This window comes from Pleurodeles waltl, chromosome 10 (assembly GCF_031143425.1).
Source record: "Pleurodeles waltl isolate 20211129_DDA chromosome 10, aPleWal1.hap1.20221129, whole genome shotgun sequence".
NCBI classification, from domain to species: domain Eukaryota; kingdom Metazoa; phylum Chordata; class Amphibia; order Caudata; family Salamandridae; genus Pleurodeles; species Pleurodeles waltl.
This window is the reverse complement of record NC_090449.1, coordinates 301,710,222-301,726,880: the sequence shown is the minus strand read 5'-3', so window position 1 is coordinate 301,726,880 and position 16,659 is coordinate 301,710,222. Positions and strand designations below refer to the sequence as shown.

The following is a 16,659-nucleotide window of genomic DNA, read 5'->3' as shown; positions in this document are numbered from 1 at the left end:
ATATCGTGCAAGATTATATTCCTCAGAATATTATGCTAGAATAAATATGTCATGATATTGCTCATGTTTTTCCAAATTGATTGTAGTTGACAAATACGAACTCAGAATATCGTGCAAGATTATATTCCTCAGAATATTATGCTAGAATAAATATGTCATGATATTGCTCATGTTTTTCCAAATTGATTGTAGTTCTAAAACTAAGAAAAGAATACTCTAGCATTACTTTTTCAGTTATATGCCCATGGAATAATATGCCTGGATAGGTGGGACCCTCTGAAAGTCTTTCTAGGTACTCTGCCTTTCCGCTTTCGTTACATTCAGCACTCCCACTTAAGAACTGGTTTTAATCGGCCTACACCAAAAAGGACCAGGGAAAGCTTCTTTCAAAAGATGCTGTCACTTTAAAACTCTTATACATTGAACAAGAGCCACCACTTACTCATTCCTTATTCTCAAACCGAAGGTTCACCAGACATCCCAGCCACTTTGTTTTTACCTACGGACACAAGGAAGCTGCATTTTTTGGACGTTAATTTCATTTTTGCTTTCATCTTTCTTGAAAAAGGCAAATTTGTTTGGTTAAGCTTTCAATTTTTATTGAATTTTAAAAAATGTGCTTTTTGAGTGCTTAATTTGTAAAAGAACAAGTACTGGGACCCAGAGATTTTTCAGAAGCCTGTGGCCTGTGATATCAAAAGTTGATGTGCAGAATACCAAGGCTGCATAGTCTTGATTCCACGTCATGCCTCTGTAATCCACCACCATCTGTCTTTTTATCTCACTCTTGCAGGTTCTTTTTTATTCCTGATTTCTCCCTTTGTCACTATTTTTCCATATTTCTCCTTCTTCTCGGTGTGCGTGTAAGGACCATCATTGTCACCAATCTGGGTCGTCAGCCTTCTGTTCAGAAATTAATGCCTCACTGACATGCACACTTGGATACACCTCCTACTGATCTAGCCGTTCCAGATAACCAGTTCTAACATGACATGGTAATGATTGTAATGAAGAGAAGTGCTTCTACTTTGGCACAAAACTGGATCGACTCAGCTATGCTAACTAAAGCCACCAGGAAGGATAGGACCATACCACATCACATGTATCAAATTTTGACCCTGCTTACTTCAGTACAAGTGCTGCCTGGGTGTGATGCCCTGGCTCTAAACTATCTCCACCATTCACCCTTATCTAAACATCACACTTTTCTGTGAGAATGAGAAGCAGTATCCTGTCCAAGGAAATACCTTGAATGCACCATCTTTTGTAAATCATAAAACAAAATCACCAAAGAAAAGAATTTTAGGAGGTAGCATGGCACTCAGGCTCTACAATATCTTCTAGTGTTTTTCTGGTCACAACATAATTGCCTCTGCTGGTACTAAAGGTTGTTTTTGAAACTTTACAGCAGACAGTCATTAATGAACGTCTCTGTCCCCTCTTGGGACATGCGTATGAGCCTTCATACTCCATCGTTCTCTTCTGTCTCTTTTTTGCATCATGCTGTGCGGAATAGAATATAGCCCTTTGGTGTCAAGCACACAGCAGATAAAACTATACTTAATCAGTTCTTTTGATATCTGTGTTACCGCAGCGGAGATTTTGCAGCTGAGATTTGCAAAGCTGAGTCAAGAGCGGAACATTATCTGGCTTTGAACAGAAGTTATACTCTGTACGTACTAGAGGCTCTCCTAGGGAGACAAATTTGGTATATAAACCGGACAGATGTTCAAAGTACATTTCACATGACTAAGAATTGAGAGGGTCCACACAAAGTTGTCAGAGTCATGGCTGATACACATTCGCTTACTCAGCATGGGCCTGTAGAAGGAGCTTCAGCAAGCACTCCCACCACTTGACACCAGAGCTTCCATAGTCCTTTCTTGGAATATCAGAATGCTGAGTGATAAGGTTAAGAGAGGATTGGTGACCCAATACATTAGGAGGCTGTAACCAGACATGGTGCTCCTACAGGAAACCCATCTCCAGGGGACACAGCGCAGATTCCTAGGAAGGAGTGCTTACACTGCTATGGCCCCTGCAGGCTTTACCTCAGGATCTCAGGGTGGCTATATTTGGCAGGAAGAACCCTCCCTTCTAGATGATGAAAAAGGTGGCTAGACCTTTCAGGCAGATATTTGGGGGTGCAAGGGTTTTGGGGATGGATCTTAGTTTACTTAGCGTTTACGCACGGCCCGATTGCAGGCCCCACAATGGCAAAACTCTCTGAAATTTTGGTGGAGGCAAACTCCTCTGCACACATTTTGGGAGGGGACTTTAATGTTGCCATGACAGTTCAGCTAGATCGAACCGGGATACTAGGAATGCCCATTCCACCTACCTTGCTTTCGCGCTTTGTCAATATGCTTGGCCTCTCAGACCTGTGAAGATTGTCACACCCCACTGAGAGGCGATACTCGTATTTTTCTGGGGTCCACTGGGTATTTTTGTGACTAGACTATATCTTTGCCCCGGCTGCAGAGGGGGGGGCATACATCAGGCTGAATCCTTTGCCCAGGGACTCTCTGATCACTCCCCCTTGTTGGTGAAACTGACTCGACAGGGTCCTAGGAGAGGCATGGGTTGGAGGTTAAATGAGTGGCATCCGCAGGACTGGGAGGTGGCCACATGGCTATGGGTGGACTCTGAGCTCTACTTAAAAGAAAATTAAAGCTCTGTCACATACACAGAGACTCTTTCGGAGGTTTATAAGACTGTCTTCCAAGACAGTGCCTAAAACCTGATTACCTAGAAGAGGAAGATGGCATTGGGAACCCTGGAGCAGCTTGAGTGCAAACCTTTGGACCTCAAGGGGGACTTGGGTCCAGAGATAACATCCCCTAGGCTTAGGCAGTTGGAGCTCTTAAGAGCCAAGTATCCTGATCTGGCACAAGACGGGGTGAAGAAACAAATGCTAGCTATGCTCTATAGGTTTTATGATACTTTCAATAAAGGCGTGAAGCTCCTAGCATGGTTGGACAGGAAGGAAGCAGAAGCCAGATGGGTGCAACGAGTGGTGGGGCAATGGGGAGACTGTTTGTTACAGGTGACACAAGTGCAGGGGCTTTTGCCCACTATTATGAGAAGTTATGTAAAGCTCAACCCCTTCCCAACTTGCCACTCACAGCGTGCTGCTTGGCGTCTGTCACCACTCCCTTGTTGGACAAGGTGGCGGACAAGGTGCTTGAAGCAAAGATCATTTTGGCAGAGATCCAGTCTACCACAGCGAAGTTGAAGTCCAAAAAAATGCCAGGCCCCAGTGAGCTTCCCGTGGAATCTCAAGCAATATATGGGATTACTTGGGCCCCATGTACTGAACATGTTCCTAGAAGCCTGTCAACTGGGTATTCTGCCACTGGATTTCCAGCTGGCAGTTATAGTGGTGATTTATAAGGATGATAAGATCAGGGAGCACTGTGCCTAATATTGCCCCATCTCTACTTAATATTGATGTCAAAATCTTGTTGACAATACTCGCCATCAGACTTTTACAGGTCATCGCTTTATGCCCGGCAGGTCAACTCGTTATAACTTACTGTGAGCTCATAGTTGGGTGAATGATATCCCCGACAGACGGGAGGCCCAGGTTGTCCTTGCTCTGAACGTGGAGAAAGAGTTTGATGCAGTGCACTGGCCTTTTTAGAATAAACTTTGGTGAAGTTTGGATTTGTTCCTCAATATCAGAAGTGGGTGGGGATACTTTATCAGGCACAATAGAACCAATGGGTTGTTGTGTGTCAGATCACCCTGGAGTCTGAAGTTTCCAAATCACCGAAGGAGTCTGAGACAAAGAGAAAATTTCGCTCTACGCAGACGTCATCCTCCCTTATGTAATTGTGCCGTTCATGATCCTCTCTCTGATATTCTACTTGTTTGAGGACTATGGAACTTACACTGGCTATCATATCAATTGGGGCAAGTCAGTGCTCTACCTTTCACAGAGTGGGATTGACACAACTCTGCTTCCCAGTCACGTGACCCGACTAGAGGGTGATTGTAAACACGTTTTTATGACGCTGCAAAGAGTACTCTGCTTCAAGAGGAATTTGAGGCGGTTGGCAAGAACATGCCGGGAAGAGATGGAGAGTTTAAGGGGCTGCCCCTCATGCTCTTGGGACATACAGTCATGTTCAAGATGATTTCTCTTCCAAAATTGCTTATGTCCTGCAGAACCCATACTATTGGATCCCCCCAGAGGTCTTCATTAGACATTGCAGGGCAATGTTCGAACCTTCCTCTGGGATGGAAAACACTGTAGAATTCCTCTGAAAACGCTGCAGCATAATCCCTACAGCAGGTGTTTGGTTCTCCCGGAAGTGGAGGCCTATTACTGGGCAGCCCATTTGATTAATGTCAATTATTGGTTGTTTGCCTATTGTAATCATTCCACCTTTAGGCTTGAAAGGTCACAGTGGGAGAAACAGTCCTGTCTACACTACCTGTATGAGGGAAAAAGGACGCTGCGTCTTCTCCCGGCTACCCAAGTGGCCTGAGGTGGAATGCCCGGGCTGGCACACACAGGGAAACACACTTACGAGATGGGACTTCCGGAGGTATGGAGACTGCGGGGCTTTGAGGCCTGGGATCTTCTAGTAATCTCCAATATAAGCAATCTGCAAGAGTGTGGAGACTTGATGCCATTCTTCTCACTCCAGCGCAAATATGGGATGAATGCTAATCAATTTTTTTAATACACACAGGTACGGTATGCCTGGAGGGCCGAGGGGTTGCCCGTGGAGGGCATATCAGAATTCACCCCATTGAATAGAGGCTGCTAACTGAGGAGCAGGAGAGGGGTGCGGTTCCCTTAACTTGTAAAACCCTCAATAACAATATGCCCGACACCCTGCATGCAAAATGGGTGGAGGACATAGGAGCCCTGGAAGATATAGCTTGGGAGTAAGCCCTGATGCATTAGAGGAAGGTAGCAATGAAAGCAAGATTACGCTTAATACAATTTAAAGACCTTCATAAAGTTTATTATGATAGGTGGAGAATTCATGCCATGGGGAAGACACAAGACCCACACTGTTTGAGTTTGAGAAGGCTCTTTTTTTCTCTTGATATGGAGCTGCCCATTGATTCAAGTATATTGGTGGCGGTTATTGAGGAACTCAGCAAAGTTCTCATGGAATCAATCCCACTGAATCCCAAATGTATCCTCCCAGGGATCCCTAGCGATGCAGACTTGCAAAGGGCTAAACTACTGTTCTGTGACTTAGGACTGGTGGTGGCTAAAAGGGATAAAGCCTGTACTGGGGGGGTGAGGGGGGAGTTGAAAGTCTGACTCTTCAAGAGTGGAAACGGGACATGGATATGTATATGATGGCAGAAAAAGTCACATATGCCAGGAGGGGGTGTCCCTGAACGTTTCGTAAGGTGTGGGACAGATGCAATGCTGTTCCCTGGAGTTATTGGGGGAGGGAGGGAGTCAAAGTCAAGATGGGTTGTCCGGATATCGTTGATCCTGGATGGTATGAAATTATGTAATTGTTTCTATACTTACCTGTTATTTTGCAACTGTATCGGCTAACAGATGTCTGGGATGTGGGAGGAGCGTGGCAGGGGGCTATTCTGTTGGCTTAAGTCACAGTTTATAATGTTATCTCTGGTACATTGCGGCTGTACGCCTGACATTCTGTAAGTTCCCCTTATTCTTACAGATGTACCAAATGGAAAATCAAATAAGTGTTTTTAAAAAACAGAATTGAGAGAGTAGATGAATCTAGTAATATATATACCAGCTAGCAAGCAAAAAAGAAAGGCTGAATGTCCCTTATACGCTGGGAGTTTTTTCCCTGTGTGTGGTGGACATTTTTGTTATTCTCCTGCCCGTAACAACCATGGGGGACCTGGGCATAAAATGTCATATAAAATGTCAATGTCTGAGGCCAGCTCTTAATATGGCCAATCTTCTGATACACTTTAGCCAGCAGTCTGGTAGCTGGTGGGCACCAGGGAAGTAGTTTATGATGGTGGAGAAGACTGAGGGACTGCCACCATAACATCTATAGTTCGTCCACCTGTGGTGGGCAGAATATTTGCAGCGGATTTGCTGTTTCTGCCCTCTTACAAATGACTATGAACTGTATTTTCTCAGCAACAGTAGTGAGTGTAGTTCTTATGACGTGATTTTATTAGGCAGTACTATGTAGAGAGAAAATAGAGACCCAATGCCATTTAGTTTTATCACATATTTATCAAATGTATCCCCGTCATGCGGTATTAGTGCACTGACCATGAACATCTGAAGTGCATCTTGTAACACAACAGGGAGCAGGGTGTGCAGAACCGAAATTCATTCGTATTGTATAATGCACACAGATATATACAGGAACCTATGTGTTTCTGTTGGGGAAGAGTGAATCCCAGGAGAAATAAAGGAGCACAGCTAAAAGCCCCTCCCCCCTCCAATCATAGATGTGATTGGAAAATAATTATCATTAAAACAGCTACGTAGCCGTTTGCTACGTGGACAACACAAGAAAACATTAACACAAAGCCAACCCTAATACTAGACAAAGGAAACCTTTGCTGCATACCAAATAAACTGCTGCAGCCCGTGAACTCGGAGTGTATAAAAATATGAGGAAAAGACTACTCAGACACAATGCATTGTCTGTGGACAACAAGTCACTTTTGGTCTTGCTTCAAAAGGTCCTGAGGACTACACTCTGTGAATCAAATGTCAAAGCTGTCATTCTTGCACAGCTTGCTAGGAGACTATGAGCCACCTTTGCCATTGTTGCACTGTGCACAAAGGGGCATACTCTTTAAATCTTAAGGCATATCTTAAGCTGCATTTATTGTGTTATTAAATGCTTTAGGGATCCTGTGTCCCTTCTGTCTGTATCTCTGTTTTACTGTGACATCATGTTATTCAGTGATGTAAATGAAAGACATCATGAACCATGAAGTCATTTTATCTCAACGTGACATCGTATTGTTGTTGAGGACTGATGCCTGCAACTCCTTCCTATTTGAAAGTTACTGTGTTATGCAGAATGATGGGCAGAGGTAGGATGGCTAAACAGACTGATATTTTGTAAAACATTGAACCATTAGTTGTGCTTGTCAGCCCTGTTGTTGCTCACCGGACCCTAAAGGGTGTGCCCCGGCTTATTTTGGACATTCACATGTTTTAAGAGGGTACACTTCCTATGCCTAGCAAAATGGAAAATGCAGGAAGAGGTGTTCTACTAATAACTAGTATATATTTTGTTCAAGGTCACACAGAGAAAATTTACTCCATCAAGTTCCACCCTCTTGCTTCAGACATTCTGGCATCATCCTCCTATGACATGTCTGTCCGCATCTGGAACATCAGCACAGGAAAACAGGAACTGCTGCTGAAGGGGCACACAGATCAGGTAAGGGGGCACAGGAGCTGACTGCTGCTGAAGGGGCACACAGATCAGGTAAGGGGGCACAGGAGCTGACTGCTCCTGAAGGGGCACAGAACTGCGAGGTCATTGAGAACTGCTGAGAGAGGCACATGGAGCAAGTGGCGAGGTTTAATGAGCAAGTAAACTGACACAAGGTGCAGGTAATGAGGCAGAGGGAGCCAGTGAGGCGAGTCAGGGAGTGTGAAGAAGGGTATTGAGAACTGGCAAGTGAGGCGCAGGCACAAGTTGAAGGGGGAACACACAGCAAGTGAAGGTAAGCAGCCAGCAGGTGATGGGGGCACGGGTAGAAGGTGAAGGGGCTGAGGGAGCAAGGAGAAGGTTAAGAGGGGCACCGTGAAGGATATGAGAGGAGCACACTAAGCAGGTGAAAGAGCACGTGGCCGAAGACAGGGACATCAAGAGCGGGCAAGGGATCAGAGGTAACAATTTATAGGAGCTACAAGAATTCCAGAAGAAACAGCTGAAATTGGTGAGTATGGAGGCACCAAGAATAATTGAGGAAGCATGGATCATCTGCACAGGAACAGGCAGGTGTGGAATAAGAATCAGATGATGGGAGCACAAGCAGCAGCCTGGGATACACACACTATCCACGTGGAAGGGTGTACGGGCGTGAAATGAGAAGGTGACATGCGCAGGAACCAGGTGAAAGGAGTACTGTGAAAGTGTGAGCGAAACACAGGCCTGGAGTGTATAAAGAGCAGAAGAGAGGTATATACAAACAAGTCAGTGGCACATGAGAACCAAGTGAGGGGAGACGGAGCTGAAGAAAGTGCCACTTGGATCAGAAGAGAGTACTCCAGCAAGAGGGGAGACACAGGAGCTAGGTAAATGTGTCATAAATCAGAAAAAGAGTCAGTGATGCAGATGAGACTGGTACATGGTTAAACGTTAATTAAAACATACAGCAGTTAAGTGTCATGGGAGGCAGACAAGTTGTGTTGAGTAATGTAGAAGTGTGAGGGAAGCAAAAGCAGTGTGAAAGGTTTGTCCATATGTTGTGATCATTGTGTGTCATTTCTTTTTCACATCTTTAGTTTATAGACCAGTGACTCCGAGAAGAGAATTATTTTTGTAATGATTGTGGGGGTGGTAAGAGTTGGTGGGTTTCAGGGAATGATCGGATACACTGGTTGTAATTCGGATTGGAACATTGGAATACAGTCAAGTTTTCCGTAGAGCGGGTAAAAAGATAATTTGTATTTGGGTGAAAGAGGGCTCAGTGAGAGGAAGATGCATTAGCTCCTGAACATTGAATGTGGATCCAGTGCAAACTGCATTGCTGACAATGGGAGGATTAGCAAAAGTTGGCAGTTGATGGTCAACAGGGGAGTGTAAGCAAGGATGGTGAGAATAAGAGCTATTGAATGTTTTGGTAAATATACCCTTTCCGGGGTACCAAGTAGGGTAGTGCTAAAGCTAAAAGTTGTATAATAGATGACACAAATTTCAGAGACTGTGTGGTATAGAAAATGTGTGTGGGAATCCGGTAGTTGAGGGTATCTATTGTTTTAAAAAGGAGGCTAACGGGGATGGTTGACAAGGTTTAGGGTTTGCAGTGGAGGCCTCAGTATTGCAGAAAATTGAGCAATGCACTGTCAGGTAACCTTGATGCAACGTATAAAGTATCAAAGAAAGATGGTGCGATGAGAGTTAGTTTTGTTTACATGCAGAGATTGGCATCATTTGGGCTAGGTATAATCGTGTTTGAGCATCGGTTTATTATGTGTAGATCTCACAGAAAGACACTGGTGTGAATATAGTTTCTAAATTGGGGTATTAGCAACAGTGGGTCCACTGTTGTTACATCCCAAGGGGAACCTTGCTTCCTTTAGGTTCCCCAGCCTCCCTTGACATCTAGCGACCTGAGCAAAGCAGCTTAATGCCAGGCAATTCTCTTCACTGCCTTTCTTCCTTTTCTCTTCAATCACCACAGAACTGAAGGAGACAGGAGAACACGGGCGGCACGCTTACTCTCTCTAGCGCCACATTGCTTGTCAGATGAGGGTCTCTGCAGACCTCTAGTGACACTGACTTTAAGCCTGAACTGGCACAGCTTTCAGAGAGTCGTTCGGCTCTTTGCTCCATGGAGTGTAAAAAGCACAACTTTTACTGGGAGGGAAGGCATAAGCTAGAGAGTTGCTGTGGGTGGAGAGAGCCTAGGAGTTTTTAAATATGTGAGCCGGGGAAGGAGGAGTTAAATAGAGGGTGGTGTTGGTGAGTGGCAGGACTCCATTTTTAGGGTTGAGCCTGCTTTGCATGCGCTAGCGCATGCGTATAGCAGGGAGACTCTTTTGTATTTAGTAAAGGGCTCCGAGGCCTGTCAACTTCACGTCAGTGCTTTTTATTGGTTCGTGGGCTTCCCTAATTAAATCGGCTTGCTTTCATTAGTCTAAGGCACGCATACGTCATGCCTTTTCCGGTGGCTAGCCCTCCTCGAGCGCAGCGACCAAGTACAGAAAACATGCGAGGCTCGCTGTTTTCCATCGGGCTCGTGGACTTTTTTTTAAAAACTAATTTAGGAGCCCGATCTCGCTTGGCAGAAGTCGAGCGCTTTACCTACTTGATTTCACTTTTTCGGGTTACGTGCATTAATGCACTTTTGCCCGATAGGTGAAAAGTCGGGTTAGGAGTTTACAACGCGATCGGCTCTAACACGAGCAAACGCGAGACCCGATGCATTGTAAATGCTTGTTAGGTTTAGCCAGCACAGCACTTGCGCTGTGCTTGGGAAATCTATTGTGTTAAATATACCTTAAAAGGGGCTTACATCCCTCCCTGGCTTTTCCCTTGCTTTTCATTCGTTCCTGTGCTTGCCATTTACTTCTCCTCTGTTTCCATTGGCTGAAGCACGTTTCCTGCCTTCGCCAATGCTTCTTTCTTGTATGTTTGTTCTTATCAGTGTCCAGGGGCCCAAATACTGTTTCCGTCCGCTTCATGGGACTTTTTTTTTAAGCTGTTGTCTGTACAGCGCTTGCGTGCTCCATTTATAATGTGCTGTACCCTGCACAGCGCTTATATTTATTTTTAGATTACCCTGCACAGCGCTTGCAGTGTGCTTGTTTAATGAATCTGCCCGTGGCTGCACACAATTCAAGATTGTCTAGAAAAGCGTGCAGCCACCGAAAGATTAAGTAAACAAGCACAGTGCTGTCTCCTGTGGCTGCACACATTTTTAAGCGTGCATGTTAAAGGCAATCTTGAAATGCGTGCAACTACAGGGAGATCATAATTCAGATCTTGGCTTCACCACTCTTGCTCTTATGATGCTGTTCCCCATGCACTTTATTTTTTAGGTTTTGTGTGCACAGCGCATAGTCAAAACCGAATGCATTTACTGATGCTTATTTTAATTAGGCAGTGGATGGGAGTGTAAATGTATAGGATGGTGGGTAGCAGAACATCAGGTTTGTTTTTTTCAGCTGCACAAGTAATGGTAGAGGGATGGAAGATGTATAACCTCTTTCATAGCCACTGCACTCCAACTTTTTCTGCCATCAAAAAAAGAAAAATAATTGCTACAGACTGCAGAACAGAAAAACATATAGTGTTACATGCTTAAAGTACAATTATAAAGTGTTATCTAGCGCAAAAAAACATTCCTGGGGCACACAACTACCAACGTTTCACCAACACAAATAGGCTTTGGCAAGTCAAATGACCACTATTGTCGCGTATTACAGTATACTTATACAGGTATATTTTTCTATAATCAGTTGTTAGACAAATAGAATGCTTCTTCAGATTCTCAATTCATACAGATTGTTCACATAAGGCACTTAAAGGACTACAATAACCTTAGTGCCTTAGGATCAGCATTTAGCAATGTGAGCATTCAATTACATTTGTCTACCTAGAACAAGTTTGCGTATTTGTATCATTTGTGCAAATGAATTACATTCAAATCAACCTTCTAAATAAGTTCTACACCTGTATTAACATATAATACCCTACTGTACAATCAGATCCCTTCACATAACCAAATAGCATATTTTGTAAACGACTACAGATGTCTTAATAGCAGGGGAAATCTCTCCAGTAAAGTGCTTAATTGTTTTCTTAGAGTATGCGCCTATTGCAAGCCAAAAAATTTGAAATCAGATTTAAAAATAATAAGCTAAAGGGTGTGGCCGCGCATGAGATGACGTTCGACGTGCAAGTCAAATGCTTCACTCCTGTGTCAACCAAAGCAACAACTCTTTGTGCCCCTATAGGCCAAAAAATGCGTGCATTAGTCCTCTGAAGAGGCATGCCTATGGTGAACAACAGTGCAGGCTGATTGATGCAGGGAAGTTGTTGTTGGGTGAGGCAGCTTGAACTCGACTGCGCAAACCAAATTGGAGTTGACAGCGAGTGCCTGGGAAATCTAAGGGTACGGGACAGATCATGGCTATAAGAAGTGGTTGTGAGGAGTCCAGCCAGTGTTGCTGGCAGAAGGCATAGGCGTTGGACAAGTGAATAGCATTCTGCAGAGGTGCACAAAGGAAATCAGCAGTTCATAGAGGCTCTGATCGCACCATACTCTAAGGAGAGCCACACTGTAGGTAGCCGTAAGTTCACCTGGGAGGATAAATGTGAGCCCAGAAGACCAATCCAAATCTGAGAGAGGTCTACTTTGGTGATCCTCCACATGGGGCAAACTTTATTTAATAAAGGAGGCATGCAAGTGAACAAGGAGGGCTTAAGAAGGCTGACTGGGAATCTCTGGATGACAACAGCTGACCTCTAGTTCATCTTTCGCCCTAACACTTCTGATTGGTGGATTTAGAAGAAGGTAAAGAGTTGGAGATGAGCACTAGGAGGGTAAGACTAAAGTACTCTGTTCCCAAACAGGATGTACTGTGGTAGGTTAACCCTACCAGTTGCAACAGAGGGGCTGAGAAACAGATGCTTTCTAATGTCCAGCACTGTCAGCATGTATAGCAACAAGACCAAGAAGGACCCCATGTTAATGACCTGTTTCAGTAGGGTTGCTACAAGAATGGTGGCAGATAAACCCCAGAGAAGAGGCTGGAAGGGCTGACCCACAAGACGATGCAGGCCACTAGGATTATGGAGTGGTGGCTAAATCATTCATGTTACAGTTCTGCAGAGACATCAAGAAAGAATTCACATCAATGAAACAAGATATCTTGAAGGAGCTGAATGAAATCCTCTGAGATGTCACGGAATTGGGGGAGAGACACAACTCACTAGAAGAGATGGTGGATGAGTGCTCATCAGACTGGCAGTATTTATAGACCAGAATCTTCTCCTTGGTGGAACTGTGCATCCTCCTTGAATAGAAGCAGGAAGATCTGAAAGACAGACTGAGGCAGAACATAAAAATCAGAGAAGTCCGATGGGTACAGGAGGAACAAATATCAAGCAGTATGTTGAGGACATAACTGTTTGATGCTGAATTGTACCCTACAGTTGGAAGCCAAGTTCCCTTAAACCGAACCCGCAGTTCTTCCAACTACCAGATTCTTGGTCACAGATTTTCTTGCACAATGCATTATTTTGAAGATAAAGAACAAATGAATTCTAAATTGCAGAGCAATGTGATGGCTCAGGGGCCTTTACCCCTGTCAGACAATGTGCTGGTTGCATGCACACTGAAGGAGATGCACAGGTAAGGTCTGAGTGCCTGTGGGACATGATTTTTTAATGTGAGCCTGCTTAAGGACCCACTTGTGAAACACAATATAAGAAAGTGTATTACAGAATACCCTAAGCTGAACAACCATAGAGGTTGAGAGGGCTCCTGTATAGGATGCCATTAAGGCAATGCCATGCAATCCTTTCAGCAGTGGCATCCAGACTTAAGGCCATGAGGGACGCACTGAAGTCCAAGGTAAGCAAGAGGGGAAAGCGACTCCTAAGTAAAGGCTTTCCCAGAAAGCCTGTTGTACAGCAATTGCCTTTCAGGAGCAGCTTAAACCTTGTGAGATGGAAAGGCCCACTACTTACTAGTGAAAATGGGTATGAAGTAGTATGAAGTAGAAACAAAAAGGGGGAATTGTTGGTCAGAAAGTTACAGGGCCATCATGCACATAGTTTTAGAGTTAATGTGCAGAATAAGCAGGGGAAAGTGTGTAGGGATGAGTCAGTTAAAGCTCAAAGTGTTAGAGAATTCCATGTGGGACTGTATGATCGAATTTGCTAGGTAGGAGTGTACAAAACCTCTTGTACTAATGTCATTAGGACATAAGTTGATGAGAAGGGGAAAGAGAATTATCTGATAGAGACTTCTAACTGCAGATTCCGTGCCTTTGAATTTCCCAGGCATCAGTCTGGATCCAGAAACGTTTGCGCGAGCAGCACCCCTGCGCGCCATTGGATGGCTTTGTTTGGTTCTGCATGGCGTCATTAGCACCAGAAGTGATGTCACAGTCACCTATATAGGCACCACCCAGGCACATGGACATCAGTTTGTTCTTTCCATGCCAGTTAGCGCTGATCTGGAGAAGAGCTGTCGCACTGTCTCTCTTTGACAGGCATTTTAAAACATTTATTTTTTATTTTTGTTGAATATCTCATTGTGTGTTGAGATTTCATATAGGAAGGTAAGGTTCAAGCCATGTGACATCTGTCACCGTGCCATGTTGTTGAAGGACCCACACCTAGTGCGCTTACAGTGTCCAGAACGCGACCATGACTCAAGTTGTGCTCGGCCTAATGGGCTATGGTGCCGAAATCTTTGAGGAAGTGGTCCCTAAAGCTGCGTGTGGCCCTGCGGGCTATGCTACTTAGTGTGACTCCTAGGAGGTCTCAGTCCGAATAGAGAAGTAGGTCATGGGACCACTCCAGGAGCCTCAAGTCCTCTTCGTCACACTTGAGGTCCTTGCGATACTTGGGAAAGAAGCACAAGAAGTCTAAACGGACTTCAACTTCATCCCGTCCGTTGGCTGACGCAATGAGTGGGAAACATCAGCGTTCCAGGCATGGTTTTGTGGCGCTGTTGCCAGGTCCGACTCTGCACCTCCACCGTTTCCAGGGTGCCGGAGTGACCCCCGATAAAATAAAAGACTTTTACGAGGCCATGCACTGCATATTCGAGCTGGCTGACCCCTCTGGAGTGCCTTCGGATCCTGTGGCGTTGGGAGGCCCCATCAGGTTCTACCTGAAAGCTCCGGCCTCTGCTCCGATGGGGTCTCACAGATCCGATCACAGATCCAGGACAGGGCCAGTCATACTAACTCAACCTTCTCTGGTGCTGATCCCTACACTGATGCTCCCGGCGCCTCTGCGGCGCCTACCACATTCTCATTCCACGATGATTCGGATACTGCAGGGTGTATCTGATAGAGACTTCTAGTTGCAGAATCCTTACCTTACCTTTCAATTTCCCCCAGGAGTCAATTTGGATCCAGAGATTTTTCTCAAGCAGTACCCCTTCTATCAGGCTGGTGGTGCAAACAGCAGCCAAGGTCCTGGACCTCGAGCTACCTTCGGTGGCAGTCAGCACAAACCTCCTGATAGAAGTGCTTCTGTCTGGGGCTTCTTCCTCTTAACATGTTTTGCCCTTTAATGAAGCCCTTACAGATGTTCTGCAGGGCACCTGGTCCAAACCCAGCTCCTGTGGACAGGACAATGGCCCACTGCATTCACCCTGCCTGGGGTGATCCTAGTTTTCTCAGCCAACACCTGACCCTTGAGAGCTTCAACATCCGATGGCGCGTTCTCTGCCACTCCCCCGGAGAGGGAATCCAAGAGGCTGGATTTCTTTGGAATGAAGATATTCTCTTCCTCCAGCCTGGCATTGTGGTCGGTGAACACCACATGCCTTTTGAGCTGTTATTCTCAGACTTTATCGGATAGGGTTGTGCAAGTGCTGCCATAGGTCCCAAAGGAGGCCCAGGCCATCCTCTCCCAAGCAGTGAAAGACGGGAGGGATGCAGCAAAGTTCACCATTAGGTGTGGTTTGGATATGACTGACTCACTTGGCAGAGCAGTTTTGTCGACGGTGGCCTTACAGCGCCATGCCTGGTTCAGAACATCTGGATTTTTAGGGAATGTCCAGGCCAACCTCATGGACATGCCCTCTGATGGGACTCGTCTCTTTGGTGAAAAGACAGACTCTGAGCAGGAGCGCTTCAAGGACTTACGGGCTGCCTCCAAGTCCTTGGACCTCTTAGTGACACCTCACCCTGAGTCTGCCTTTCACCCCTTTCGTGGCTACAAAAGGGCGTGCCGCCTCAACAACCCTATCCATGCTACCATCCTGTGCAACTATCCCAAGCTGTGTGATGATGTGGACGCAGTGTATTCAGACCCAGTGGGTCTGGTAGCCAAATGTTGTCTGCCACCAACCCCCTGGCAGCTGCAGCCTCTAAGCCCTCCTAGTTTGGTTCTGCAAGACCATGGTTGCCCAGTTGTAGAGAGAATCCAACATCATCTCCTCCACTGGCAGTCCATAACATTGGACAAATGGGTCTTGCAGATCATTCAGAGGGATTACTACCTCCCTTTCCAATTCTTCCCTCCCCCTGTACCGCCAACACAGGAATGGCTGGCGGAGGGCTATCTGTCATTGCTGTGAGAGGAAGTTATTGCTCTCTTAGCCAAGACAGCTATAGAAAGGTTTCCGATATCAGAAGTGGACAATGTATGTTATTCCCGCTACTTTCTAATTCGCAAAAATAACGAGGGTCTTAGCCCTATTCTAGACTTGGAAACCGTAAATCTCTTCCTCAAAAAGGCAAAATTCAAGATGCATGCTTTGGCTGAAGTCTTGTCTGCCTTAGATCACGGAGACTGACTGGTAGTGTTGGACTTTCAGGATGCCTATTTTCACATTCCCATCCTGCCTGCCCACAGGCATTAACTGCGGTTCATTGGAGGCCACAAGCACTTTCAGTTCACCGTGCTTCCCTTTGGCCTTACCAACGACCCTTGGGTGTTCATGGTGATAGCGGTGGTCGCAGGTCATCTGCTTTAGGGTTTCAGTCTTCTGCTACCTCAGCAACTGACTGTTGAAGGGCTCGCCCCAGGCTGTCGTCTCCCTCCTCCAAACTATGGCAGACCTCCTACATTTGCTGGGGCTCACGAGTGCCAAAGTCACACCTGCCTCTTTCTCAGATGCTCTGTTTCATCTGAGCTGTTCTGGCTTATCATCTCGAGCAGTGAGTCCAGGATATTCAGGTTATGATACTGATGTTTCGACCTCCATCCTGGATTTAGGTGAGGATCACTGAGGCTGTCGGGCTTCCTGGAGCCTGCTAGTGAATCATGCCAGATGGCATATGCGGGCTCTGCAGTGGGACCTGAA

The 16,659-nt window shown here is 45.6% G+C and overlaps 1 protein-coding gene across 2 annotated transcripts in view; it reads left to right on the top strand.

The window, feature by feature from the left end:
* Positions 1–16,659, top strand: part of LOC138261488 (coronin-7-like) — a 1,075,977-nt gene that overhangs the window by 792,231 nt on the left and 267,087 nt on the right. For both annotated transcript variants that reach the window (XM_069210466.1, XM_069210465.1), the window contains exon 19: positions 7,228–7,370. In XM_069210466.1, the coding sequence (XP_069066567.1) occupies positions 7,228–7,370 (143 nt within the window). The remainder of the gene's footprint in view (positions 1–7,227; positions 7,371–16,659) is intronic.